Source organism: Alligator mississippiensis, chromosome 6 (genome assembly GCF_030867095.1).
Source record: "Alligator mississippiensis isolate rAllMis1 chromosome 6, rAllMis1, whole genome shotgun sequence".
NCBI classification, from domain to species: domain Eukaryota; kingdom Metazoa; phylum Chordata; order Crocodylia; family Alligatoridae; genus Alligator; species Alligator mississippiensis.
This window is the reverse complement of record NC_081829.1, coordinates 69,160,600-69,188,539: the sequence shown is the minus strand read 5'-3', so window position 1 is coordinate 69,188,539 and position 27,940 is coordinate 69,160,600. Positions and strand designations below refer to the sequence as shown.

Sequence of the window (27,940 nt, the reverse complement as noted above, 5' to 3'; positions counted from 1 at the left end):
AGCAAGACCATTTCAGTGAACAGAATTTGAGGATAGAAACAGAAAGAGAAGTTTCAGTTCTCCACAGGAAAAATACAAAGCACCACCTTGGCATGAAAATAAAGGGAAGTAAAAGTCAGAAAGCACTCTAACTAGCAGAGAGGGAGACACGTAATGATTTATTTTTTTCCCCTTCCAGAATCAGTAAGGGATGTTGGTTACCTCCAAATTAACCTAAGGAGGATGCAAGGCATCAGCAGATATCTAGCACTGACATACTATCACTGAGAACCAGGGGGTCTCCAGTTAATCACATCAATCACCTTGGGATGCTCTCCCTTCCCGAAGGAATTTCAGACCTGAAACGTGGTTAAGTAATTGTTGGGTAAATTTTAGCAGCATTTCATTTTTATAAAACATTATGCAGCTGAACTATTATTACTATTATCTGCAACTAAAAATGAAGACCTCTAAAGTTTAACCATTAAGGAAATTGGCTCTCTCATCTTGAAGTGACAGAAATCTACTGCTCTTGTTTTCATGGTTCATTCACTCAAGAAGGCAAGTAAAACTCTCTAAAAGTCAGAACACATGCATCCCGTCTTTTCCCTCATGTTTCTGAAGAATAAAACGATCATATTTCAAGGATCAGTATCTAAATCCCTTGTAAAATCTAGTTTAGATGTAGCAGGATTAAAGACTGGCTTTCCCCACTTGGTATCATTTCCCTTTTCAACAGGGCCTTTCAAAATGCCTGACCTAAGGACTTCTTGAACATGTGCTCCCTGTCCCCCACTCCAGAGTTCAGTAAACTTCAGTTATTCTTGCTAGAAATCACTTAGGGTCTTGTTATACTTAGGGGTGCACTGAGATTTTGGGGGCTAATACTGATAGCTGATTTTTAAGGAGGCATATCAGCCAATACCAGTCTGATTTCCGATGCACAGCCCTGCAGATTGAAGAGCTGCATGCAGCTGGTAAGTCTGTTGTGGTGGAAGAGGAGGGAGGAGGGGAGAGGGAAGGGGCAGAGAAGAGAAGATCAAGGCCCCTGCCGCGAGGAAGGAGTGGGGCAGGTGCTGCCAAGCTGGGATAGGGTGGGGCGCCAGACGAAATGTGCCCCCTGATTTCCGTGAGGCAGGGTAGGGTGGGCTACAGCTGCAGGCTGCGGCCTGGGCTGCGCCGGGCTCTTCCCAGCAGGGGCTGGGCTGGGTTGCACTGGGAAGGGCTACGTGGGCTGCAGTCACCCCAAAATTCACTTTAGCCTCCCCCATAGCTCTCCCTCCCAGCACTGCCACCACCCACCCCCAACACAGCCTGGCCCAACCCTCTCTCCCTCCCCCCCCCACATGCCAAGAAGCGTCCAGCACCGCCACAGCCCCAGCCCACAGCGGCAGCTCACACCACCCCAGCCAGATCTGGGGACACATGCCCTTCCTCCTGTGCCCTCCTCAGGTGCACGCAGTGGCAGAAGCCTCCCATGCTCTCCGAGTGAGCCACAGCATTGTCCCACGCCCCAGTCCCAGCTGGACAACACCTGTGCCAGCCCCAGCTCCAGACCCACTCCCTCCCTCACCACTGGGGCCTTGATCTACTCTCCCCCCCATGCCCCTTCAATCCCCCCTCCCCTTCCACCACAACAGACTTACCAGCTGCACGCAGCTCTCCAAGCTGCCAGGGTGTGCTCCTTGATGCCTATGTGCTGCCTTGCAGCTGCATGCATACATGGGCATTTATCAGCCAAATCAGGCCAAATTCTGATACAGTCAATTTTTTTTATATCTGTGCCAATCCGGTATCGGACCAATGTATCGGTGTACCTCTAGTTATATTAATTAATCAGAAAGCCACCACTTTAAAATAAACTGAGGGTTAGGTTGTATACAAGTGGCAGGGCAAAAGAATAAGGAATCTGAGATTATCTTGACTAGTACAACAAGACTACCTGTTTAGAAGCATCATGTGGCACCACTTTGCATTCTCCGTTTCAATTCCTTAAAGCATTTGAGAAACTGCTTCCTGGGAGAAAAGCAAAATACAGAAAGGTTCAAAGCTGTCTGCATACCTTTAGGGTCCTATGACAGAAGTCTCACACCAACTTCCTTGACTGTTCAAAGGGTCGAAGCAAAAAGTTTAAAGAGAGGGTAAATGAACTGGGCAGCACTTTCTGCTTCTTTCTTGGCATTCTTCCATGCAGAGTAGCAGGAGTCCACAATGATGTCCAATTGAGTAAGTGGAAAAGGCAGGGCAAAAAAAATTAAAGATTAGGCTATCTATAGATCATTCATGCTAGAAATCTGTTCCCAGCTACTCCTGTAGAACTTCAGACAAGTGATCTAGATAAAAGTCCAAAAAAGTGTTTTCTTACTATAGTGAGCAATGGTTCTTCATCAAGATAGGAACCCTGACATAAGCAAGCTTTTTCTTCTCACACCAGATCCCATCTGGGGCATGTGGCTGCAGTTGTGGCAGGCCTAGAGGTCAGCAGGTTCACTGGTAGCTGTGGTAGGGCCACAGGTGCTGGCAGGGTTGATTATCAGCTGTGGAGGGACCAGAAGGGGCTGCAATGGGACTGGAGGGATCAAGGATGGCTGTGAGCATAGCAGCAGCAATAAAAGAGGCAAGCAAGGCTTTCTGCCACCAATGTAGCCCAGCAGCCCTGGATTTTATAGCAGGTCCCATACCCTCCTAGCCACACTCCCCAAATTCCAGTAACCTGGAAGGCCAATTGAAGTGGCTCTGCCAGCCAGATCTAGCCCATGAACCATACTTAAATTTTATATGAACTTCGCTAGGTTAGGTTAGCCAAGCTAACCTGATCTGGTTCTCAGAAACAGAAAAACCAATACATATACCACCAAACAAATTCTGTACTAGAGCAATTGTAGGTACGAAGCACTTTTATATGTGCAATATTAATATTGTCGTCTTGGGGAAGGAAAGCAAGTTAAAAAAAAAGTGAAGAAAATGTCGTTTTGTCTATATTTGACTAATTTTATGGATTTGACATATGTATGTGAGAAAAATTAAGATTTCATTTTAAGTGCTGTTCAAGTGCCATATTACTTTTCATTTGAGCATGTGCTTCTCTAAAAAGAGTTTATGGGGGGGAATATAAAATTGAGAGAGAGATCTAGATATATACAGATATATAAAAGTATATATTAAAATATATAAAATATTTTAAAATGCGAGATCACCCTTTTCTAGGGTGGATAAAAATAAAACAACTATTTTAATTGTTTATTTAAATCACATTTTTATTTAATTTTTTTTGTTAACAAGGTTTTTTTTAAAAAAAACCTATATATAGTTTTAATGTAAGATGCGTTATAGTTCAAAGATATTGTCATGGAATAGAGATTATAATTTCTAATTATATACTATTTGAAATAATATATTCATGTAAATTCAGGAAAAAAAACTGAACTCCCGAATGCCTGCTTTGCTTCGGTATTTCACTAGACCAAGGGGAAAGACAAGCAAGATCAGGATCACAGGGGGCATGGTGAGAGTGACAGCCTTCCCACTGTGGATGCTGAGCCAATGCAAAACCAGCTAGAAAAGCTAGACATTTATAAGTCAGCAGGACCAGATGGACTTCACCCAAAAGTGTTGATGGAGCTGGCTGAGGTCATCGCGGAACCCCTGGCAAAACTCTTTCAGAAATCGTGGCATACAGGGGAAGATACATGAGAATTGGAAGAGCGTCAAAATTGTGCCCCTCTTCAAGAAGGGGAGGAGGAAGGGCCCAGGCAACTATAGGCCAATCAACCTAACTTCCATCGCAGGGAAAATCCTGGAAAAACTCATTAAAAGAATCTATGTGCGATATGCTTGTTGAGGGTAAGATTCTGAACCACAGCTAGCATGGCTTCATCACAGGTAGTAGGTCTGGTCTTACCAATCTCATGTCCTTCTACAAACAGGTCTCTCACCACCTGGACATGGGAGAGAAGGTTGACATTATATACCTAGACTTCCAAAAGGCTTTTGATCTAGTATCTTATGATATCCTTGTGGAAAAATTTGAAGATTCTGGACTCAATTGCTCAACAGTTCAGTGGGTGGAAAACTGGCTGCATAGTAGGACCCAGAGAGTTCTCATGAATGGATCCGTGTCGTCCTGGCACAAAGTGGCCAGTGGTGTCCCTCAGAGGTCCGTGCTTGGATCGGTGCTTTTCAACATCTTTATCAATGATTTGGATGTGGGGATGAAAAGCTTGCTGGCCAAGTTATGGGGGAGTGTGTTCATGCTAGAAGATAGGTTGCAGATACAGGTGGACCTGGGCAGGCTGGAGAGTTGGGCAAACGGAACCAGGTGAAGTTCAACATTCAGCGTAAGGTGCTCCATCTGGGGGCAAACAATCCCTAACATACCTACAGGCTCGGTGGCAACAATCTGACTTACACCATGGCCAAAAGGAACCTGGGGTAGTGATCAACCATCGCTTGAACATGAGTCGGCAGTGCAATGCTGTGACCAGCAGGGCAAACAACATGCTGGCATGCATTAACTGATGCATCTCATACAGAACTACAGAAGTGATGCATACTCCCACTGTACTCCGCACTGGTGAGACCACATCTGGAGTACTGTGTCCAGTTCTGGGTGCCACACTTCAACAAGAGTGTGGAAAAATTTGAGAGGGTCCAGAGAAAAGCTCAGGGATTTGCAAGACAAGTCATAGGAGGAAAGGCTGAAGGACTTGGGCCTCTTCAGCCTACAGAAGAGAAGGCTGAGAGGGGACTTCATAGGGGCTTACCGCTATACTGGGGAGTACATCAAGAACTGGTGAACACCTGTTCACCAGGGCACTCCTGGGGAAGAGCAGGAGCAATGGATACAAACTCCTGGAAGGCTGCTTTAGGCTCAATTCCAGGAAAAACTCCTTCACAGCCAGGGTGTCCAGACTGGAATAAACTTCCTGGTGGTGGTGCAGTCACCTACCCTGGAAATCTTCAAAAGGAGACTGGACAGTCACCTCGCTGGGGTCACTTGAACCAGTTGTCTTTTCCTGCCTAATGGAGGGGGACTGGACCTGATGATCTACAAGGTCCCTTCCAGCCCCTAACAATCTATGAATTTTTTTAGAAGAGTTTTGTAAATGGCTGCGACAGGCCATGGACTATATTAGGGGCCCAACCTTATGGGGTTCCCAGGCACTCCTCTATAGATTAGTAAAGATTAAAGAAAACCACTCCACCCAATGGAACTTAGTGCTCAGTGGTTCTCAACTATTTTCCTACTGGGACCCATTTGCAAAGATCCATGGCCTGCCCCAACCCACACTCCCCTGGCCCTGCTGGTGTCCAACCCCCAGTTCCCTGCCCCCCAGGGCCATGCTGGTGTCCCTCACTCCTGAACCACAGCCCCCTGCCCTCCTAGCCCTGCTGGAGGGGTCCCCTGCTGCCCCTGTCCTGTTTGGGCCAGAGCATGGTGGCTGTGGTGGATCTGGCTCATGTGGGCAGCAACAGACCCAGTCTAGCCCCAGCATGGGCTGGAAGCAGGAAGAGAGGCCTGTGGCAACCCCCACCCCTGCAATCCATGCCCTGGGCTAGGGGTGCTGCGCCGCACCAGGCAGCCTGGTCATGGCCCCTCCAACCCCCTGCCTCCCAGCAGCATCTCCCAGCCAGTCTGCCCGCATGAGCGCAGGCACTGGCCCCAGTACCACCAGCCTGGCCATGCAGCTCCCCCACCCCGCTTCCCCCACTGGAAGGGGCAGGCACCTTCCTGCTGCCCTTCTGCTCTGCCGCAGCTTGTGACCCTTTGAAATATTCTTGTGACCCACTTCTGGGTCACAACCTACAAGTTGAGAAATGTTGTTCCAGAAGGTCCCACTAAGCATCTCTGTGATGCTTAGTTTCAGTTCTCAAACTGTGGATTTGGTGTCTAAAAGATAACATTCTTGTTAACAGCATTATACAGAGATGAGAGAGAACAGACCTGATTACCTACCCATCAGCCCTCTTGTCTCTTTGCAAGTTTGTGTACAGTCAAGCCCTTACCTCTCTAAAAGTGCAGTTTCAAGAAGTTAAATGAGTAAAGAAAAATCAAACAAGAATGACATTTTTGTAGAAAACAATGATTAAATTGAGGCTTCCTGACCAGTGATTTAAACTGTGATTTAAAAATCATGATATAAAATCAAATCCACCCTGCCTTTCTCCCTCTCCCCCATCCTCCCTCCCCCTCCCACAGGCTTTTTTGGACAGATAAAAGCCTGATAAACAAAATCAGCTCTACTCAGCTATTCCGACCAGATTAAAGTATGTACTTTGGAAAGAATGTACCTTGGAATAGATTTACTATAGTAATATACTAAACTTACAATCAAGAATGGGCCAAAATAGTCATTTAACAATAGCTACATGGAAACCACAGAGCCAAAGCACCAGAAATTTCAGTTTAAGCTTAACAGAGAATGGATAGGGAAATAAGAAATCACTAAGAGAAAAATGAAAGCCTTCAAAGCTTGGCAGAATGACAATAGTTCTAACCAGAAGCAAGACACTTATCAAAGCACTGAAGTAAAGACCTAGAGGAAAATTAGCGTGAAATAACATGAGGTGGGAGGACCAAGCAAGAGATTCAGAAGTTTGCCAATAGCCATGATGTGTGTAGTTTCTTTTGTGTCGCCAAGCTATATATGGACCAAGCACACAAAAAGTTGTCCCTCCGAGGCTCAAGGATGGAAAAACACCCCTTAAAAGATGGATCTACCATCACCACATGGTGGAAGGACTACTTTCAACTGCTAGTGAACCCAAGATTCTAATGTCAAATGACAATTCTATCACAGCCATTCAAGAACATCCTATTAAGGCAGGGGTGGGCAAAATACAGCTCACACAGACGAATCCAGCCCACAGGGCCCCTAAAAATTTAGAAAAATTGTTATCTGCCCATGGCTGACCATCTACAGCACCAACACCAATAGGACCAAGGAGGAGGAGCCAGTGGCAGGATCCAGCAGCTGCAGCAGCAGCAATGCCTGCCTGGCCCTGCCCTACCCCTAGCCCCCAACCAGAAACCTCTGCCCAGAGTCACCAGGCCAGAAGCCTCTACTGGGGCTGCTCCCTCCCTCTGTCCAGGAGTGCAAATCACTGAGAACAGCCCTGCTCCATCCCCTTTGGAAGGTTGCTATTTAACACCCCTCGGTCTTCTCTTCCCCACACTATAAAAAGCCCAGTTCCCTCAGCCTCTCCTCAGTAGCTGTGCTCTAGCCCCTTACCTTTTTTGTTGTGTTCTGCTGGATGCTCTCCAATTTATCCACATCCCTTCTGTAGTGGGGTGCCCAAAACTGGACACTATACTCTAAATATGGCCTCACCAGTGCTGAAGAGAGGGGAAGAATCACTTCCCCTCGATCTGCTGGCAACGCTCCTACTAATGTAGCCCAGTATGCTGTCAGCCTTCTTTGCAAGGACACCCTGTTGGCTCATATTCAGTTTGTCCACTGTAACCCCCAGGTTGTTTTTTGAAGAGCTGCTCCTTATTTAGTCAGTCCCCAGCCTGTACTGGTGCATGGGCTTTTTCCATCCGAAATGCAGGACTTTGCACTTCTCCTTATTGAAACTCATGAGATTTCTTTGGTCCGTTCCTCCAATTTATCAAGGTCTCACTGAAACCTTGCTCTACCTTCCACCACATCTACTACTCCCCCCAGCTTGTTTAAATCCTGACAAAAGTATCATCCCTCCACTGATCTCCCTACATCCTGAAAAGCAACCATTTAGTCCCATTTTTGTTTCTTTTAAGCAGTTCTAAATCCATGAAAGAACTTTCCCTGCAAACCCATAGCACCTAAACTAAGCATTCAGCTTAGATTAAGGTTCTGGGGCATGACGGTTGTCCCAAACAGTTCCTCAGCAGTTCCCAGACTCTGACAGATTGTGTACCACCAATTTAAAATGATACAACCCTTAAGTAACACCAGGTGTGGGGGTGTGAGTGAGTGTGTATGTTAGGGGGTATAGCTATGAGTGTGTGGGGAAGCATAGGGTATGTTGGGGAGTTGTGGGGACACTACTCATTGCCCCCAAGGTGCTCAGAGCGCCCAGCAGGGCATGGCTCTGGCAAGCGCTGCACATTGCATCCTCCGTCAGGCAATCTGTATCACCAGTGCTCCCTGCACTCGCCAGACCTGGGAGGGAAGCCCTATGTAGTGGAGCTGGCTGCCTTCCCTGCCCCCAGGGGCTTCCCTCCCACGTCACAGTCCCCCAACAGGAACGGCAGCTGGCTCCAGGGCACAATGCTTTCCTCCGGTGCTCGGCAAGTGCAAGAGCTGCACATGCGTGCAGGGAGCGCTGGTGATAGAGACAGTGAAGCAGAGGCTGCGCCCCTCACTGCAATGTGCAACACTGGCCAAAGATGCACCCCATCGAGCGCCTACGCCGGGTACGAGTGCCCCGAGTACCCATGCCTGCTGCTGCCATGTACCACTGACAAGTTATCTGTGTAATGCTGGTGGTACATGTACTACAGATTGGCAACTGCTGTTCTAAGACATGAAATGGAATGACAATATAATTTGTTAAAAAAAAAAGAGGGGAGGGGGAAAGAGACATTGGCTTCTGCTGGATGTTTGCAAAATAATGTGCAATCGTCTAGACCAGTTTCAGACACTCATTCTAATTAAACAAGGAAATGTATTATAAGGAGCTTCTAGACATGTAATAAACCAACTGTTCCTTTTCTAGACTATTTGAGATTCTCTGGACACACACTTAATAGTATCTGGAGTTTTGTAGGACAATTCTACTGAGTGAATGATTAACTTCAGTATTTAATAATGTTGTACTGCTGATTCAACTGCAGTGTCAATATGCTAAGATACCACAGTATGCTCAAAAGACACTAAATAGATTTTAATAATTACATCCTTTTACCTCTTTCAAAGTGTTAATGACCATAGGCATAGAAAAATATTTATTTTTATCAAGACTTTCATTTGACTGTAGTCCAATTTATATCTTCTGTCATTTAAAAACAAATTAACTATACATCAGTAAAAAAGCAGCAGTCATAATCTGTATCTTTTTTTAAATTATATTAAGGAAATAAATGAGTATGAAATTTACTTTTAGCTAATGGTATCTAATGACTTTATGATTTAGTGCTATAATATTCATGGTAGTGTGGAAGTGTGATGTTGGTTCTATTTTTAAAATGAGTGCTATAGTCCCATGCATGGCAGAATGTGACTAGGAAAAAAAAAATTATACATATATATTAAATTCCATACCCCCATGTTTAATAGATTGAGAGAAGATACTGATGTAACACTGCCAGAAAGGTCATCCTAATGGGAGAAACAGAAGTAAAGCCTTAGTGGAAAGAACATTTAAAAATCATAATAATATAGCAATATACATGCTAAAAATGTCCATCTGCACAAAATGCTCTCTATTTCTAAAATACCTATCCTGTATATATGAGGCACGCATCTTTTATGTTCCAATATGGGCTCCCCCCATTTTCCCAAAATATACCAGGCAATATATAGATTGAGCTCTTGTATATATGGAAGACTTTGGTCTGTGTGGTCAGCAGAGGTCATTGTGCTTGCATTTCAGAAACCAATCCTTCCTCTGCATTTTGCTATTTAGCACAAACTATTTCCCCCACCTCACCTCAAGATCAAAATTTTGTGAGCTTCATACAACAACTCTGCAGTCAAAGTATAGGTTGTTTCCTAATGGTAGTATAGGTTGTTCCAGTCATAAATAGTGCACCCCTGGCATCTATTAAACTTGCCTGAGCTCCATAACAGCAAGCAGCAGTCACATACATTTACAATTTTCAATACTGTCATTAAGACAGGGTTTACTTAGACACTGAACTAACTATAGAACATTTGTTTCCTTTGAAAGCAGATTATACTAAGCAGAAATAAAGAGATGCTCTTATTCTGAGTAGGAATACACACACGGCTGTTCTGAAATTGGTACTTCACTCAAAATATTTGCACTGTCTTAAGCCAATTCAAATTTTCAAATACTGAAAAGCCCCAAGTATGAGCAAAGAAGATTCACAGGATATTAACAAAACTGTGAACCTGAAGAAGTATTCAGCATCTGGTCTAACAGTCAGCACTAAAGATTAACCATTAAATGTCAAATTCATTATGTTGCGAGTGTCCTCTACTTACAAGAAAATCTATGAAGGGACTTTATAAATTTGGCTTGTGATTTTTTCCCCCTTTTGCTTCTGTACAACTTGCAAAAGAAGTCTGGAAGCTTTATAATATTAAAAGTTTATATATGCGTGAACACTGTGAAGCATTTCCACACCCTAGTTTTGTTGGAAAAATCGACAGGAGGTATAAGAAATCTGTAAACCAAAATTTTAATAGCAGATCAATACTTAACCTCCATTTAAGGGCCTCCTTTAAATAGTTATTTCAGTTAAAAAAGGCAATGAAAGTGTTCAGATCTTAAACAATTGACTAAGAGCCCTTCCTCTTCATAACATCTTTCACTTCCTTGTTTATCCTGGTAGTGCCTAGTGAGCAGCCAAGCATGCCCCCACTACATGAAACCTTGGACAGACCCAGAGCAGGCAATGAGATATCATTTACATTCACTCCCCAATTGACCCAGGACCTCCATTTCTAACATATCCAATTTTTAGCTTGTTTTTCCACACACACAAATCTTTCAGGCTTTAGGGATAAGCATCTAAAAAAGGAAAGAAAAATTGGGGTGCTGGCCCTTTCTTCCTCATTTCCAGGTTCACAAAATACAAAGCCTCATCAGCTTCCCTTTCTTCACATGCAGCATTATTTTTTTTTTTTATTTATTGTGATACTAGAAAACCATACTATAGATAAAACAGATCTTACAAGAATTTACAAAACACCTTTTGTAGATGAGCCTAGGACCTTCACTTCATAAGCCTACTGGATACAAAAGATCATCGACTTAATATGGACATTGGATTCATGACATTACAACCTGCCCAACATCTGACACCAGATATCCCGCCTCAAGATGACCACTTGCATTTCTTTACACTCTTCCCTCCCTTCCCATTTATCTCTACCCTTTGTCTTCCAAACTTCCATGCATTTGCACAGACTTATTTACTTTACCTTCTTTTCTACCTTGGAAAACTCATAAGAGCAGCAGTGTCTCCCAATGCCTGAAGGGTGTTTGTGCCCAAAAGCTTGCAAAGAACTTTTTCCCAACTGTTTAATAGGGTTATGCAAAGCTTCAGTAGCCGATTTGATTCCGAGGAGATTCAGCCCAATTTGGGGACCAAATCTCCGAATCTGAATTGAACTGGGAGACCAAAGTAAAAGCTCTGAATCAATTTGGAACAGCCGAATTAATTTGGAAAATCTTCAGAAAAGATTCAGTTGATTTGGAGATTTGGCCATAAACTAAACAGGAAGATGGACAGCTGCCTCCAACTGGTAAGTCTGTTGGGGTTGGGGGAGAGAAAGGGTGTGGGGGAGGAAGGGATTGGGGCTGGGGCAAGCTGTCCAGCTGGCGCAGGGGGGGCACATTAAATCAGGGAAGGGGGTGGCGGGTGCAGGTGTAGCAGTGCTGGGAGCAGCAGCTATGTCCTGCTGCTGCTTACCCAGCTGGGGTGGGGTGGGGGGCTGGGATGTGGATGCAGCTCGCTCCAGGCAGAAGGGAGCAAGCGGCAGCAGGGCATAGCCCCCACTCCCAGCACTGTTGCACCCACATCCCATGCCCTCCCATACCAGCTGGCAAGTGGCATCATGGCAGAGCCCCCATTCTCAGTGCTGATGCAGGCGTGGTAGCACAGGGAGGAGGGGCTATGCCCTGCTGCCACCTGGACCAAGCCAGCTTGCATCATGCCCCCACCATGCCGGCTGGGCAAACAGCAGTCCTGCAACGCACCAGCAGAGATCAGGGCCTTGGGGGACTCGTGGCAGAGCTGTCCTGTGCAGCATGTGGCAGTGGGGGCAGCAGAGATTGCCACCCCCCCCCAAACTTGGCACCCATGCAGCAGCTGTCACATTCAACAGGTGCAGCGTGGCTCAGCAGGGTGCCGCGTAGGGTGGCTCCAGCAGTCAGCCAAAGCCCAGGACCACTCAACCCCAACGGCTCCACCTCCCAGACAGCGTGCAGCACCCTGCCAAGCCATGCTGCACCCACGCCATGGGGCAGCTGCCATGCGGGTGCCAAGTGGGGGAATCCCTGCTGCCCCTCACTGCCCCACGCTATGTGGGGGGACTCTGCCACAAACCCTCAGAGTCCCTCACAATGACAACTGCCACAGCTGGTGAATGCAAGGCTGTGCTTGCTGCTCCCCAGTCAATCCAAATTTCTCCAAATCAGTGCCGAATCTTCTGAAGCTAATTCAGCCACAAAAAAAAACCGATTCAGGACAGTGACCTGAATCTCTGAATAGAATCGCTGTTCTCTGAACTGGACCAATCTGAATACTTCCCTATTCGCACAGACCTACTATTTAGTTAGTCTAATAAAAGATATTAAATCTACCCAAAGAACCTTGCTGATTTATGCATTTAGAATTTGTGTCAATTCCATCCCGTATTATTCAAAACTACGTAGTATAGTTTACATACATAATAAGCATCTTACAAGCATAGTGTAAATCAGACTTTTGTATTCTACAAAAGAGGCTCTGAATTCTAATTTAAATTCAAATATTAATATAAAAAAGCTGAAGTATAGCTCATGTTGTTTCATATCAGTCCGAGTCTCTCAAAATAGTTAATGAAAACCCAACCTTTAACAACAGTCTTTGCCAAAGAGCCGCAACAAATATAAAACCCAAAATAAACAAATAAAACCACAGTGTACTAGAATGGTAATTCTACTTGTCAGGAAAAAAAAATCTTTATAAAAAATGTATAGGTACAAAGTTGACTCCAAAGGCTAGCTTCAGTCCTTGAACCCAAAAAAACAGCTTTGGAATAAGTGCTTAATCAAGTTCTTAGATGTTATAACCAAGTTTTGCATTTCTCCATTTTTTTCAAAGGTTTTCTTTTAAAATATAGATCCATAAGAACATGGTAATTACTATGCTAGGTCAGAGCCCACGTTCATCTACTCCAGTATCCTTGCTCCAACAGGGACCAGTACCAGAAGCGTCTCAGAAAGTTACAATAATGAGATGTAATCCAAGGAGCTAGGGACTGATTTAAGCTCTGAAGCATGACGTTTAGTTTCCCTTCCAAAGTCTTTTAACATTAGTTAAATAGATAAAGCATATAGTTATAAAATTCTAAAACAACTGGACACTTAAATACTTGGCCTCAATCACCTCCTGTGGCGGAGAGTTTCATAGCTGAATTGCATGTTGTATAAAGAGCATTTCCTTTATGGATTACGAATGTAGTGATTTAATTGCATTGAACGTTCCTAGGTTGCGAGACAGGAAGAAAAACACCATTTGAGTTGCATTTTCAGTAACATTATGTCAAATAACTAGATGATGCTCCCTTTTGTTTAAAGGTAAACTATGCTAATTTTCTCACTCTAAGAACAATGTTCCATGCTGCTTATAAAAATATTCCACTTAGACCAAGTCTATATAATGAAATACCATAAAACAGAATATATACATACACCCACATCCCTACTCCCTCGCACCCTCTGAAGCATTATTTAGAAGTCTTCCTAGACATCACCCTCTTCTTCCGCCCTTGAATGCTCACAAATGACATATCTCAAAGTGAATCATGCGGAGCCAACATCACTGTAGCTGCCTTGAAGCAGAAATTAAAACAGCTCTAGTAGCTAGGACAGGGGCGAGCAATTATTTTGGGCAGAGGGCTGCTTGATGAGTTTTGGCAAGCTGTTGAGGGCCACATGGGTAGCCCCACCCCTTCAGTTACCCCACCCCCTTATCACCATCTTGGGACCATTAGTCCTGCCCCCTGACCTTTGCCAGAAGTCCCTCCCCTTGCACAACTTACCAGGTAGCAAGGGGTTGTGACCCCTCTAACATCCTGCCCCAGCAGTGGGGTTTCAGGAGCAGACCTCCCCAAGAACTTTCCCCCTACCTATGCCAGCTGGTCCCAAAAGGAGGAGGCTCCGCTGCCACTTCTGCTGGCCAGTGCCGACCCAGTTGAGCTTGCAGCGCCTGATAAGCTGGCTTCAGCCGCGTGCTGCTCTGGATGGGACAGACCTGGCCTGCACTGGCAAGGAATGACAGCATGCAGCTGAAGTCCGCTCCTCACGTGCTGCTGGGATGGGAGGAGCCTGGCCAGGTCTGCACCAGCCAGCAGAAGTGGCGGCAGAGCTGTGTGCCACTCGGGATGGAATGTGCCCAGCCGGAGCAGCAGGGGCTCAGTTGCACCTTCCCCCTGCCTGTGCCTGTCAGTCCCAAACGGCACACGGCTCTGCCAACACTTCTGCTGGTCAGTACAGACCCAGCCAGGCTCCTCCCATCCCCAGCAGCACGTGAGGAGCCAACTTCAGCTGCATGCCACCTTTCCTGACCTGTTCAGACCCAGCTGGGCTCCTCCCATCCCCAGCAGCATGTGGCTGAAGCCACCTTCTCACAAGCTGCTGGGGACGGGAAGAGCCCAGCCAGGTCTGCAACGGTCAGCAGAAGCGGCAGCAGAGCCACGTGCCACTCGGAACGGGATGAGCCCGGCCAGAGCAGCAGGGGCTCAGCTGCACTTTCCCCCTGCCTGTGCCGGTCAGTCCCAAGCAGCACATGGCTCTGTTGCCACTTTTGCTGGCCGGTGCTGACCCGGCTGGGCTCCTCCCGTCCCCAGCAGCACATGGGAAGCCAGCTTCAACTGCATGCTGCTCCAGATGGGACAGGCCCTGCTGGGTCTGCACCGGCCAGCAGAAGTGGCAGTGGAGCGGTGTGCTGCTCAGGACTGACCAGCACAGGCAGGGGGAAAGTGCAGCTAAGCCCTGCCGCTCGGGCTGGGCTTGTCCCACCCCAAGTGGCACACAGCTCCGCCACCGCTTCTGCTGGCTACTGCAGACCCAGCCGGGCTCCTCCCATCCCCAGCAGTACATGAGGAGCCCACTTCAGCTACATGCCACCTTTCCTGGCCTGTGCAGACCCGGCCGGGTCTGTCCCATCTGGAGCAGCACGCAGTTGAAGCCAGCTTCCCACGTGCTGCTGGGGAAGAGGCGAGCCCAGCTGGGTCTGCACCAGCCAGCAGAAGTGGCAGTGGAGCCATGTATCATTTGGGACTGACCAGCGCGCGTAGGGGAAAATGCAGCTGAGCCCCTGCTGCTCCAGCTGGGTTTATCCTGTCTCAAGCGGCACTTGGCTCCGCTGCCACCTCTCCTCCCTGGTGCCGACTGGGCCGGAGATGCAGCCCAGCTGCTGCTTCCCCTTGCCAGAGCCGGCCCAGCTCGACCCTGCAAGGCCCGAGTGGCGTGGCACAGCATGGGGAAAGCCTGCCCAGCAGCTGCTTTTCTGGGCTTACCTGCAGGGCAGGGCCCTTTCCAGTCCCACGCAGGAGGCAGAAGCTGACCCAGACACTGTTTCCCCTCACCGGTGCCACAGGTTCTGGCCCAGCCCCCCAGCCCCTCTCAAGCTGCAAACCTGACATGAGTCGGAGAGGGGTCAGGCTGAGGTCAGGGTTGGTTGCCTCGCAACCAGAACCCAAGGAAACAGCCTGGAGGTGCTGCACCTGGTGGCTGGTGACACCACAGGCTTTTAGAGAGGCAGCCGCCATCACATGGGTTTTGAAGGGGCTCTGCAGGCCGGAGGGAAGTGCTTGGCAGGCCAGATGCAGCCCATGGGCCATATTTTTCCCCACCCCTGAGCTAGGAGAACACTTGAAATTACTGGTCATCTGGTTCAAGCGTCATGAAACCACAGAAAAGGGTAGCAGGTACCCCTAAAGAGAACGCCAATACATTTAATCCATACTGATGTATCTCCTTCCTGTTTAAAAACATACTACAAAAGTTTTTGGAGAATTTTCCTGGGCTCCCCATGTGCCAGCACGTTCAAAGGGCACATGTGCAGTCTTTTAAAGGTCTGTGTGCATAGGAAACCAGAAATCAGGGAGCTCATACCAAATCTCGAGTTCCCCATAGGCCAGCATATTCCAAGAATGCACACGCAGCTAAGGGCTGCTCCCTGGTGCCAGGTCCCCTGAGCACTGGCAGGCGCATAATGGGATCCAAGAAATTTTATCCCAGATACCAAAAAAAAAAAAAAATCATGCATCCTGCCAGACCTTGAACACCTGGCATGGCAGGATGCACAACTTCTGTGATTTAGAATAAAATGCTTCAGATTCTACCACACAAATCAACATCTGGCAAGGGCCTATGAAACCCAGGCCAAAATTTGGGGCTCTAATAAAGTCCATAGGAATTTTGCCTTTATTTTCAGAGTCCAGATTTCATTTGGGTGCGTTTCTTGAAACATTTTTCAAGTGAAACCCTCTCACAGTATACATTTGATTATGAGCTCTAGCATACAATAGCCATTTCCCAAGACATAACAAGAATCCTAAGGAGTATTTTTAGATATCAGTTATGGAAAATAAGCAAACAACCTGCAAGCACAAAGTTACTTTGATCAGGTTAGCTTTCTAAACAGTAGCACCCATGGTTATCAAAATGTGATAACAGGAAGAGGGCTGCTCAGACTCTGCAGTGATTTAGAATTGTTTTCCTACTGAAACCATTTTTTACATGGTGTCAAAGGCTCAGAATTACAAGAAATCAGTTTTCTAAATACTAAGGCTGCTAGGGACTGTATCTGAACCAACACACAGATACTTCAGGTTTCGCTTAGAACATGGACATGTCTTCTACCCCTGATGATGCACATCAGGTGCATCAATACTTAAGAGTGATCCTATTCCACCCTGCTCAAGTCCTTGATAAAAAAAAATTAAAAGTGCACTTACTTTTGTAACATTCTATCATTTTAGCCTTAAGATTAAACCACAAAAGGCAGCAAACAGGAAAACCCATCCTTTTTAAATTGTTTTTCAGGGACTTGTGCAACAGGGGTCCAAGAGTGATCCTTCTCTGCCCTGCTAGTTCATTTAATGGTGCAACTGGGATCTGGAACACCTTTTCTCCCAAACCCAGCAGTCGTGCCTCCTGCCATACCACACATTCATGGCAGAAAACAATTTTAGGATCAGTGATAAGATCCTGAATGTGCTATTATTACAGACCGTGCAGAGAGAGATCATGCGCCTAGGCTCCCCCTGCACCAGCCAGTTGAAAGCTGATTGTCTGGTCCACATGCAGAACACGTTAAGACACGGCCAGACAGCCCAAGGTTAAAGTCCATACCCCTGTGATTGTGGGCCCCAGTCGCCCCAACAGCCCTGAGGCTGACAATCAACCGATACATTCAGTTTAAGGCACCATACAAACCAGCCACAAGAAGTGTTCTACATTAATATGGTACATTTGTGTATCAAATTACACATTACTTGTGTCACTTGGTACATTTGCCATTTTATGGCACCTTAAAAATCAGGGGCACATATAGCACCATTGCCATTTATGCTATGATTAACATTATTTATGGCATAAAAGTGTAATATGTAGAAGGGGCCTTAAACACCTAATAGGTGAAACAGGATCAGGCCCAGCATGTCCATTTTGTAGTTTAAAACATGTTTCTGGAACCACTAAGGTCTCCTTTAAAAAAAAAAAAAAAAGTTACAAAAATTAAAAACCAGGCAGAAGGCACCACGGAGTTGCACCTTTAACTGAAATCAGAAATGTGTAAGTTTTTGTGAACAAACTTCACTCAGCATGCAAAGAAATGAGCTCTTGCTCATGAAAAGCTTATGCATTTGTGATTCAGTTAGTTTATAAGGTGGAACTCTACTCCAACTTCTGCCTTACTTTAGACAGACAAGTTAGCTACTGCTAAGACCAAATGAGTCTTGGAAAAAAGGAAACACACTCCATAAAAGCACAGAATTTAAATAATTTAGTTATATCAATTCAACATTTTTAAATCTCAGTGATTGTATCTACACAAGGTGCTTTACTAAACAGTTGACTAATCTACTATGTAGTAAAGCATCACTGTCTGCACATACACACCATTTACTTCACAGTAAATTAGTCTACTGCAGTTAGCTACTACCTGTAAATATAGGTAGCAAACTAATTGCATAGGAGATACTGCATAGTAGCATGTGTAGATGTGGACTGGGAGCCTGGGGCTGGCCAGGACCTGTCCCTTCTGGGGTAGCTCCCAGCCAGCTCTGGGCTGTGCAGGGACAGAAGGGGGACAGCCCGGAGCTATCCCAGAACAGATAGTTCCCAGCCAGTCCTGAGATGCTTGAGGAAATCCCAGTGCAGCCCACAGCTGGCTGGGAGCTGCCCCAGAAGTAGGGCAGCCCTCTGCCAGCCACAGGCTATGACGGGAAGTCCTACAGGAGACTGGGCTTGTCCCCATTTGCAAAGGGCCAAGAGAGCTCTACAGCAGCAGAGGTCTCCCAGCCCCATGCACATAAGGACCCCACCCAATGTGTATGGGGCAAGTAGACAGCTGCCACTGTAGTTGTAGTCGGCAGATGTCTCCTAGCCATTCGCATGAGGACTGACCCCATGCTCCCTGCCAGCCTCTAGGCTGGCACCCCAGGGGAGCCTGGATCTCCCTCTGGCTGCTGCAGAAGGCTAGAGCAGCGTAGGAGCACCCTGTACTGAGCTGCTCCCATTGGGAGCAGATTTTCTCCCACAAGTTTACAGCATAGTATTTTACTTCACAGTAAACCTTTATAGCTTTAATAGCACCTGTAGGCAGTAGTATGCAAAATATTCAATTAATATTGTTATTGTGAGGAAAAAGAAAACAAGAGTTGTACTTCATCTTTAAAGCTGATCAGCCGATTCAGTCACTGCCAAATGAAGTACATCACACTGAAACCATACTGCAGCTTCAACCTAGTTTGAAACAAGTTTTTTTTGCTGACCAAAGCATATGACAATGATTTTGTATGAGGTAATAAATTTAACTGCCCAGTGCTTTTGCAAATCCATACCAGGTCTTAATAAAAAGCCAACAAGTATGTGTAGTCAGTCACAGTTTTATCAAAATAAAAAAAAACCTCTCTGTATATCTACCAAAAGCATGATACTTAAGCTTGCTATTTTCCCCCTTTTTTAAACAGAAAGGAAGGAAGCACAGTTGGTGGGAGATGTCCAGCAAAAAAGAATTGGCTTCAATCACATCCTGCTTGGGCAGTTTTAAACCCAAATGAGAGCTGGGACCGCCAACAGCTGCAAGCTGAGAGAATCAGGCTGCCAAAAACTTTCAACCTTTGACCCAAGAGCTCAAGAAACTAATGAAAAGGATACTTTCAATATAACTGAAAGGATGGCAGTCATCTGCAAGTTGCTGCACAACAAGTATAACCAAGTCATCAAATCATACAGTCTTACTCTTTAAGTTATTTCTTTGTAAGTTTCCAAACATGCATAGGAACATTTCTTTTTCCCCTACTCCCAGTTCTCTGAAGAGAAGACCTACTAGTACAGCCCAGTGCCACAATACTGTGCTCTGCAAAGCTTCCAGACTGAATTAAACAAAATATATATATTTTCAAGTATCATCTACTGCTCAGACCAGTTGACTATAATTTAACTGAATTCCTGACTGCCACCAACAAAATTAACTTGGCTCAATTTCTGTCTATGTACCAATGGGAAGACCACCTTATTTTACAAAGCAGCTGCAAGAACATGTTCAAAACAACAACTCATTATATTTAATATTCAAGCTATTTAAAAAGTGGACTTGATATTGAACAGCTAATAGAACCAAGCAAGACAGTCCCCAAAATTGCCATTCTGTGAAAGATCCCATTTCTTTTTAAGCCTGCAGTATAAATCAAGCTGAAATAACATTTTGTGAAATGATCCATAAACATCTGAAGTTGTTAAAATCTTTTAACATGTTCAATGAAAGTACAAAGCCAGGAGGAATACATTTTTTTCTTGGTGATCCAAGTAATACTTAATATATGGAGTAGGGTTGGACTGTTGCGATGATCCAGGAAGCATGCGAGAAGCAAGTGTTTTTTTTTGGAGACACCTTTTATTAACCTAACTGCATAGTTGGAGAAATGTTAGACAGGCCTTTGAGCACAAAATGACCTCATGAAGGGCACTTTTGACCAAAAAGCTTGTAATACAATTGGTTCAACAGAAGGTATCACCAGGAAAAATAGCAAAAAGCGAAACAGTGTTTCTTTCCAATACAGAAGGAGGCAACAAATACTGGAAAATTGATTTTGAATGCGTCATTTTGGAACTGATTATTCAAATGATTTATCATTAGCCTTTTAAATGAAGTGGTAGCAAATGAACACAGGGATAAGGCCCAGAGGTCCATTGCCCCTATTTACAGTTCCAAGCACACACGGAAAAAGTAGAGCAAGTTATATCCCCTGAGATGGTTTTTAAGAAGTAGTTCTGCACAAAGCACGCATTTGAACAATCAAATATAAATAGGAAAAAAAATCTAGACATTGTAAAATCTTTAGGTACAGTACAGCCAAATATGAATATATCTTTGTCACTTTCCTCTGGATCCTATCCAGTTTCTCCACATCCTTTTAGGCTGCTTAGCCCAGAATTGCACACAATACTCCAGCTGAGGCATTAGGCAATGCTGAGCAGAGAGATAATATCATTCAACTTGCTCCTGTTAAACGCAGCCCAAAACTGCATTTTTTTTTATTTTTTTACAACTGTTCCATATTGCTGGCTCATGTTTGATCTTTTATTCCCCAAAACCTCCATATATCTTCTCCAACATCAATTAGGCAGGAGCACTTATCCCCCATTCTCTATTTGTGCATTTATTTTTCTTCTTTAGTTATAACAACTTATATTTGTCGTTCCTGAATTTCATACTGTTGTCTATTGCCCAGCTAGCAAGGACCTTTTGAACCATAATTCTGTTCTCCCCCCCCAAGATCTATGTCATCAGCATACTTGAAGAGAAAGCTCTGTACCCTTGCATTAGAGGTGCCAAGTATGTAGGGGCCTGAGGGTGCTGAGTACGTAGGGACCTTGAGAAGAAATGTCACCTGAAAAGTATAAAACTTCCCACATGTCCAGCATCTTAGACCCCCTCCTTCCCCCTGGTAAAAAATAACAGTTGGCACCCATGTCCTGCATCCCAATCATTTTCATAAAAGTTTTATATGTCTGGCCAATGCCCACATGGATTCCAAAAACAGTCATCTAGAAAACATCTAAGATTTTGGAATCTCAAGTTAGATTTAGATTCTAATTTTCAAAATCTCTTATGTTATAAAACCCTGAATGACACTGACAGTGCACTCCGATGAATAATAAGCTCTCATTAAATATATCAAAGGTAACTCATGGAAGATAGCTAATATTTTTAGTTAAGGTGCTATTATCTATTTATTACTCAGATTATTATAAAGCCAGAAGGGACCACTGTGATCAAGTCATATGACCTGTATAACAGACCAAATTAATTCTTGTTTTAACTATATATATTCTACCTCCAATAACAGAACAGGGACACAATCAATATATGAAAAAATTAAATTGAGACAGATACTGACTACAAGTAACAGAAACTAAAGCAGATATTCACCAAGGCCAGGTACAGACATTACACTTTTACTGGTATAAAAGATCAAAATCTGGTATATACCCAGTGTAACAGAACAGAAGTTTGGCGCACAGACTGGCTGAAAAAATGATGGAACCTGGTCCAAGATTTACCAGCCCCACACACAAGCAGGGGGGGGGAATGATGATGATGTGTGTTCTGTTTGCTACTGATCTAAACTACACCACCTACAGAAAACTGCTAACTTAAAACTGATTCTGCCTCAGGCTTTTTGAATGTCTGTACCTAGTCTGAGTGGGGGGAGGAGAAGGAAACAAAAATGCCAGTCTCATGGGACACCTATACACATGACAGAGCACTGCTCTGACATGTGCTAATTAGCACACATTGGAGCAGACTTGATCAAGTCAGCTGAAGTGTGCTAATTAGCATGCTCCAGCAGCCTTCGTGTCACATGTATTCAGTGTCCCCATGTTTCAAAATGCAGTGGAGGCGCTTTAACTAAAGCTTGTCAAACGAGCTTTAGTTAAAGTCCTCCCACTGCCATTTTGAAGTGTGGGACATTGAATACATGTGATGCTGCAGGCAGTTTAATTAGAGCAGCTCTCAGAGCCACTCTAATTAAAGTACTCCCCCCTCTAACCTGGAGCACATATATAGATAGACGCTCACGGTTTATTATCTGTCTCAAGAATAAGTTCTTTCACTGTTAGGAAAGGGTAACTGATCATTGTAAACCATGGAGTAACATATGTATTCCTCCAGTTCTGTTCCCAAGACGGAACAGATACATCTGGATTCTTAATAGACAGTATTTACTGGAGACCAGCCTTAAATCAGCTGACACCTAGGGAATACTTTCTACAATAATTAAATGAAGCCAGCATTAATATTAAAATAAAAGGAGTCAATACCCTGGAAGCCAAATGGATGCCTTCAAATAATACCCCATGTACAATACTTAGAAAATATATAAAACTTTTCCCCCTTAACTAAGAGAGAATGAAATCACATTTTGGTTTAATCACTTGTGCTTACATAGAATTCACTTGGAAACCGATAAATAACTAGGTACTTCAGCTTTTTAGCAAAGGTCGGGGGGGGGATCACAACTAGAGGATTGTTTGTATAGGGGTTGTTTGTTTTTAATAACACTTTCTTGCTCAATTGGATCGACAACAAAAATGCTTTAGGACTGTTATTTCCTGCTCTACCAGAAACCCTTCAAGCTCCAAACTTCCAATTTTTTACTTAACTAATCCTGAAATGCCTCTCTTGTCAAAAGATTCAGACTGAAAACAGCTTCTGCTCTGCTCTACCAGATGCATCTGTCAGTGGAAGAATATGGTGCAGAAGCCAGACAGAGGAAAGACTCTGCTCCCAGGGACTCAGGTTACTGCCCCCACCAGCAGAAACAGGATTTGTATGGTGGCTTTTCAGCTGCAGGCACAGTCAGGATCAGAATATAAAGGGTTATTTTTAAATAACTGGTAATATTGCATAATTGTAAGTAGCACTGTTCTCACTTAGTAGTATAGCAACATTTAATCATGCTAAAAAACAATGTACTGAGATGAACATGAAGACAAGATCCAATATCAAAGTAATGACAAACAGTTCAGTCTTCTTTAAATGATTTTATTTTTAGCTATCTTTTTTTTTTTAGAACCCAACTGCCTTCAGGTAACAAACTCCTGAATTTAAAATTGAAATGTAGTGGAACAGTTATTTCTACCAGATTTAACCAAGTTACCTGCTAAAAAAATTAAACAAAAGACCTGCTTGTAGCAAACATTTCTTTTAAAGCTCTTAGCCATTTTACTGAATGACTGGATTAAATGGGGAATCTGTAGTAACCTTGTCAAATATGTGAAATAATACACAGAAATAATTTGGATTTAAGGCAATTTACCAGAGTTGAATAGAGGTAGTTTAATTGTAACTAAGTGAAGCAAAGACTTAAATACATTTTTAAAAAGGGATAAACATTGTTAGATCAGCCTGAATCAAGGATCCTAAAATGTACAGAAATCCTGAATGGGATTACTCATATGCACAAGTATGATATAATTTAACTAAAAATAACATCCATTTGATAATAAACTTTCTACAAAGAGAATCTAAAAAGTAAATTTACATTAAAATGACTAGCACAAAATAAAATTAGTAATATCCCAACATACAACCATACTACTAAAAATGACAATGAACATGCCAAACTCAATTCGACAGTCAGTGATCTAGCTACACCAAATCAAGGATCTGTTACTGCTTTTAATGATGGGTTATCACTTTTAATTATGAAAATGTAAGATGTCAGTTATTTACAGGTATAACAACGTAATTTGATATTTGCATGTGTTATATGCAGAATTGTCGTTTAGTAAAATGTGCTCGAATGAAACTTGTTTCTACAAAGATAACATCAATTTAGTAGAGATGAGACATAATATCAATCATCCTGTTTCACTGACAGATCATTTCCTAAATTTGCTTTGCACAGACAATTGAACATACATGTTTTCACACCTCCCTGTCCAACCCTGTGCCATACTTTCACACACAATCTCAGATGTGTGGCAGATAGTAGATAAATTTCAGGCTTGTGAAACTAAAAAAAATGAAAACAGCTACACTCAGCTAACCACATTACCTTTTTCCGCAGTTTTTCCAATAATTTTCTCTTTAAATTTGAGAAGATTCCTAACTGCTCTCCTCTGACTGCCAAATGGACTGTCAGTGGTAAGTACAGAGGACACCCATCCATTAAGGAAATACTATATATAACTAGAAATGCATTCAATTTTCAAACAAATCAACTTTAATGAAGTTTCATACCTAAAACTATGCAATATACTCCCTCACCTGTTGAATTATTTTGGAATCTTTCTGAAGATTCTCTCTGGGAGGGACTTTTCCAAATAACTTCCAGCCAGGAGCACTTTGAACAGCAGGTTTGAGTTCCTTCATCCTTTTAGTGAAAAAGTTTCTGGAAAACAAAAAAGAGGATTTTTTTAATTTATAAACACTAAAATTATTAAAATTTAGATTTGTTTTAATCCAGATCATCCAGATTTGCAAGGATATACTATTCAACACATCTTGTTTGTCTGCATGCTAAGTTTCTTTCCTCATGTTTTTAAAAATGTGAATAATATATGGTTAAAAAGTCACATGCTACTGAAATATGCTTGAGGCAATTATGACATTATGTCCTGACATTATGTCCAATAGTTTTAATAATTATTTTTGAAGTTATGTACAGTTGGCTACAAATGTAATACATATACTAAAAAGTAAGTCAGTAGGGATAAATGGTTATAGCACCTAATGTCAGAGTGGCTACATCCAAGGACTCATTCTCTGGTAAGCACAAATAATAGCTGGAATGTCAACTGTGGAATCAAATATTTAAATTACTAAGAAAATGAAAGCAAAGCAGAAGAAAACTGCTCTACAATAGTAGCGACAAATTCTAAATTAACTATTACCTTAAGACTTGCTCTTTAAAAAGAAGAAACTCTGCTGCCACAAAATATAGTATACTAAATTTAATACTGATGAATTAAAGATTCTTCATAAAAAGATTATTTATTTGAGTTGACAGTGGTATCCTCCACTATTAAAATGACAGCCTGACTAAGTTTAAGGCAGTAGCATGAACTCATTCACAATCCCTACAAAATATGTAACATCAGAACTTCAGTTACTACAGACAATGCTTTTCCCTTCTTTCACACCTTTTGGTAAGACTGGACTCCAAAACTTGAGAGGTCTATGGCTTTAGAATCACAATAAGGAAGATGCAGGAACATGTACCCTTCCACCCCCCAAGATTAACAGATACCCTTAATCAACTAATAAACTAAAAGAATCACATTCAGAGAGATAGGATGACTGTATTGTTCTGCTAGTCCTTAAAGTTTATGACCTCAAGGGTGTTAGTATGTTTGGTTTACATGCATGCCTGCAATCATTCTAGACTCCAGGCAGTTTTTTGTTCACAGCATTTATACAGTGCATATCATACAGATTCTCCAAACACTGTTCATCAAAACAAGTTGATACATTTGCATAATTCAAATTCAGAGTTATGCAAACTGCTACACAAACGATGCTGATTTGTGCATTTATGTATGTCACAGTTGTTGACCTGTCAAGAGCTTTTGACAGTATAGATAGAAGTAAACTTTGGGAGAAATTGTTAAGTTATGGAATTGACCCTTCTCTTTTGCATCTACTGATAGATCATTGTAAGGACACACGGGCACAAATTAAGTGGGGCCCGAGGGGCAAACTCGCACAAAATTTCAGACACAAAAAGGGGTTTGACAAAGATGTATTTTGGCCTCTTTGCTATTTAACCTTTATATGAATGACATCGTTGGAAATTTGCAGGACGCTCATTTTCATTCCCCAAAATTACTAGCAACCCCAATTCCTATCTTAATGTATGCAGATAACACTGTCATACGGTCAAGAATGCCCATTGGATTACAAAGAGCAATTACAACTTTGGAGCATCTTTGTGGACAAAATAACCTAAAAACAAATTATGATAAATCCAAAATAATGTCTTGAGGAAGCTGTTTGACAAAATATCCACGGAACATGGAGGGAATCAAACTTGAAGTTGTTAAAACTTATTAGGTACTTGGGTGTGATGTTTACAACTTTTCCATCATGGAAACACCACATTCAAATGATGAAAAGTAAGGCAGCTCGATCAGCAGTGGCTATAAAGAAATGTTATGAGATCACAGCAGGACGATCAGTCCAAGCTCCCATATTAGCATATAAAGCTAAAGTTGTGTCTCAGATCTTGCATGGTGCTGAAGTATAGGGCTATGACACCAGCAATGATGTGGACATACTTCAGAATAGCTTTCTCAGGGCTCTTCCTCCCTCAACTCCCACATCCTTCTTGATATTTGAGATGGGATTAGATTCCATTTTAACTAATATTATCATTAGAATGGCAGGATTCGGGTTCAAAATCCTGCCTCTTCTACTGTCTTGCTTGCTCAAATTGTGCTATAGAAGACATCAATAATTCCCCTTCTTCAATCTCCCTGGCTAGCTGTTCTTTCCTATACTTTTGCACTTTCTGGGATGGAACATTATGTCAAGGACAACGAAAGACTCTTCCCCCCCCCAAAAAAAGATACAGGTTTTCCAGAGGTTCTGAGATATTGCCAGGCAGAATGATTTTGCAGTGGCCCCTCTATATATTCTTCGGAAATTAGATTGGGGGGAGAAAGGTGTTTACAGCTGGATCTCAACAATAAGTTGCAAACCTCTTTGACTAGACTCAGGACTGAACAGATGCCCACTGCTGTTTTGGCTGGACATAGACTCTTCAGTCCAAGGACTAAAAGACGTTGCCCAGCCTGTCTAGGAGTTTTGGAAGATACTATCCACGTCTTAGAATGCTCTCTATACAACAACATAAGGAGGAAGCATTTATCACTGTTCTTGCAGAAACAGACATACTTCTCAAATAGAGAGAAATTAATATGGTTCCTCCAGCAAACATCCATATTTAGTAAACCATCTTGCAACCTCTGCTTATATGGCTGAAGCGATCAGAGCTAAACATCCTTTACTGCTGACATGACTGAAACTTTATCACTATATTTGTTTTTTACTATGTCGATTGTGGACCTATGCACAATATTTTTATAGGTCTTTGATCTCATTTATCAGCATATTTGTATTTGATTATGCTAATTTTAGGAGTAAAAAGAATGGTTTTATAATGGTTAGCTCTATTTTATTGTTATATTTGTATTTCTGTTATTTTTGCTTAAATTTATATTATGGTTTTATGCCTTTTATGTTGTTTTTGGGAGCACTGGGTTTAGCCAAAATCCTGAATAAATTTAATTAAATTGCTACTCGCACAACAAAGCAGACTTATTTTACCCATCTCAGGGTTCATTTTCTTGAATTATGTATTTGTCATCCCTTGAACACAACAGTAGAGCCTAGATACTGTGCAGGGTTAGGCTCCTTATCCCCTGCAAAGATTAAGTTTTGTGACCCAAATAAGAGTATGTGTACCCACAAACTATGCACACAATTACTGTGGTATTCTAGCTGATGGTTACAGAGCTCCAGCTGAGCAGAGCAGCAGTGGCTGTTGAAGTAAAAAGCTGCTGCAAAATAAATTGAGCAACTTGCCCTTCATCTGCCAACCTACTGTGACCTATTCAGTAAAAATGATCTGTAGCTCTCTCTGCAGAGAGCCTTGCACCTCCTGCCTAAGAAGCCTTGTATTGAAGGTAGAGGAGTGGGGAGGGCAGGGACAGTTACCAGGATAATCTCCCAGGGAGCCTGGTCATCGGGCAGCGCTACCCCCACCAGAACACAGGTTCCCTTGCCCCTGTCTCCCGTATCCCCTCTGCCCACAATCTACAGTGGGTCAGCATACCCTCA

At 43.2% G+C, this 27,940-nt stretch overlaps 1 protein-coding gene across 1 annotated transcript in view; it reads right to left on the bottom strand.

Annotated features, from left to right (window-relative positions):
- TBC1D12 (TBC1 domain family member 12) overlaps positions 1 to 27,940 on the bottom strand; it is a 98,417-nt gene that overhangs the window by 40,210 nt on the left and 30,267 nt on the right. Inside the window, exon 2 of the mRNA XM_006263759.4 lies at positions 24,368 to 24,491. Coding sequence (XP_006263821.3) covers positions 24,368 to 24,491 — 124 coding nt within the window. The remainder of the gene's footprint in view (positions 1 to 24,367; positions 24,492 to 27,940) is intronic.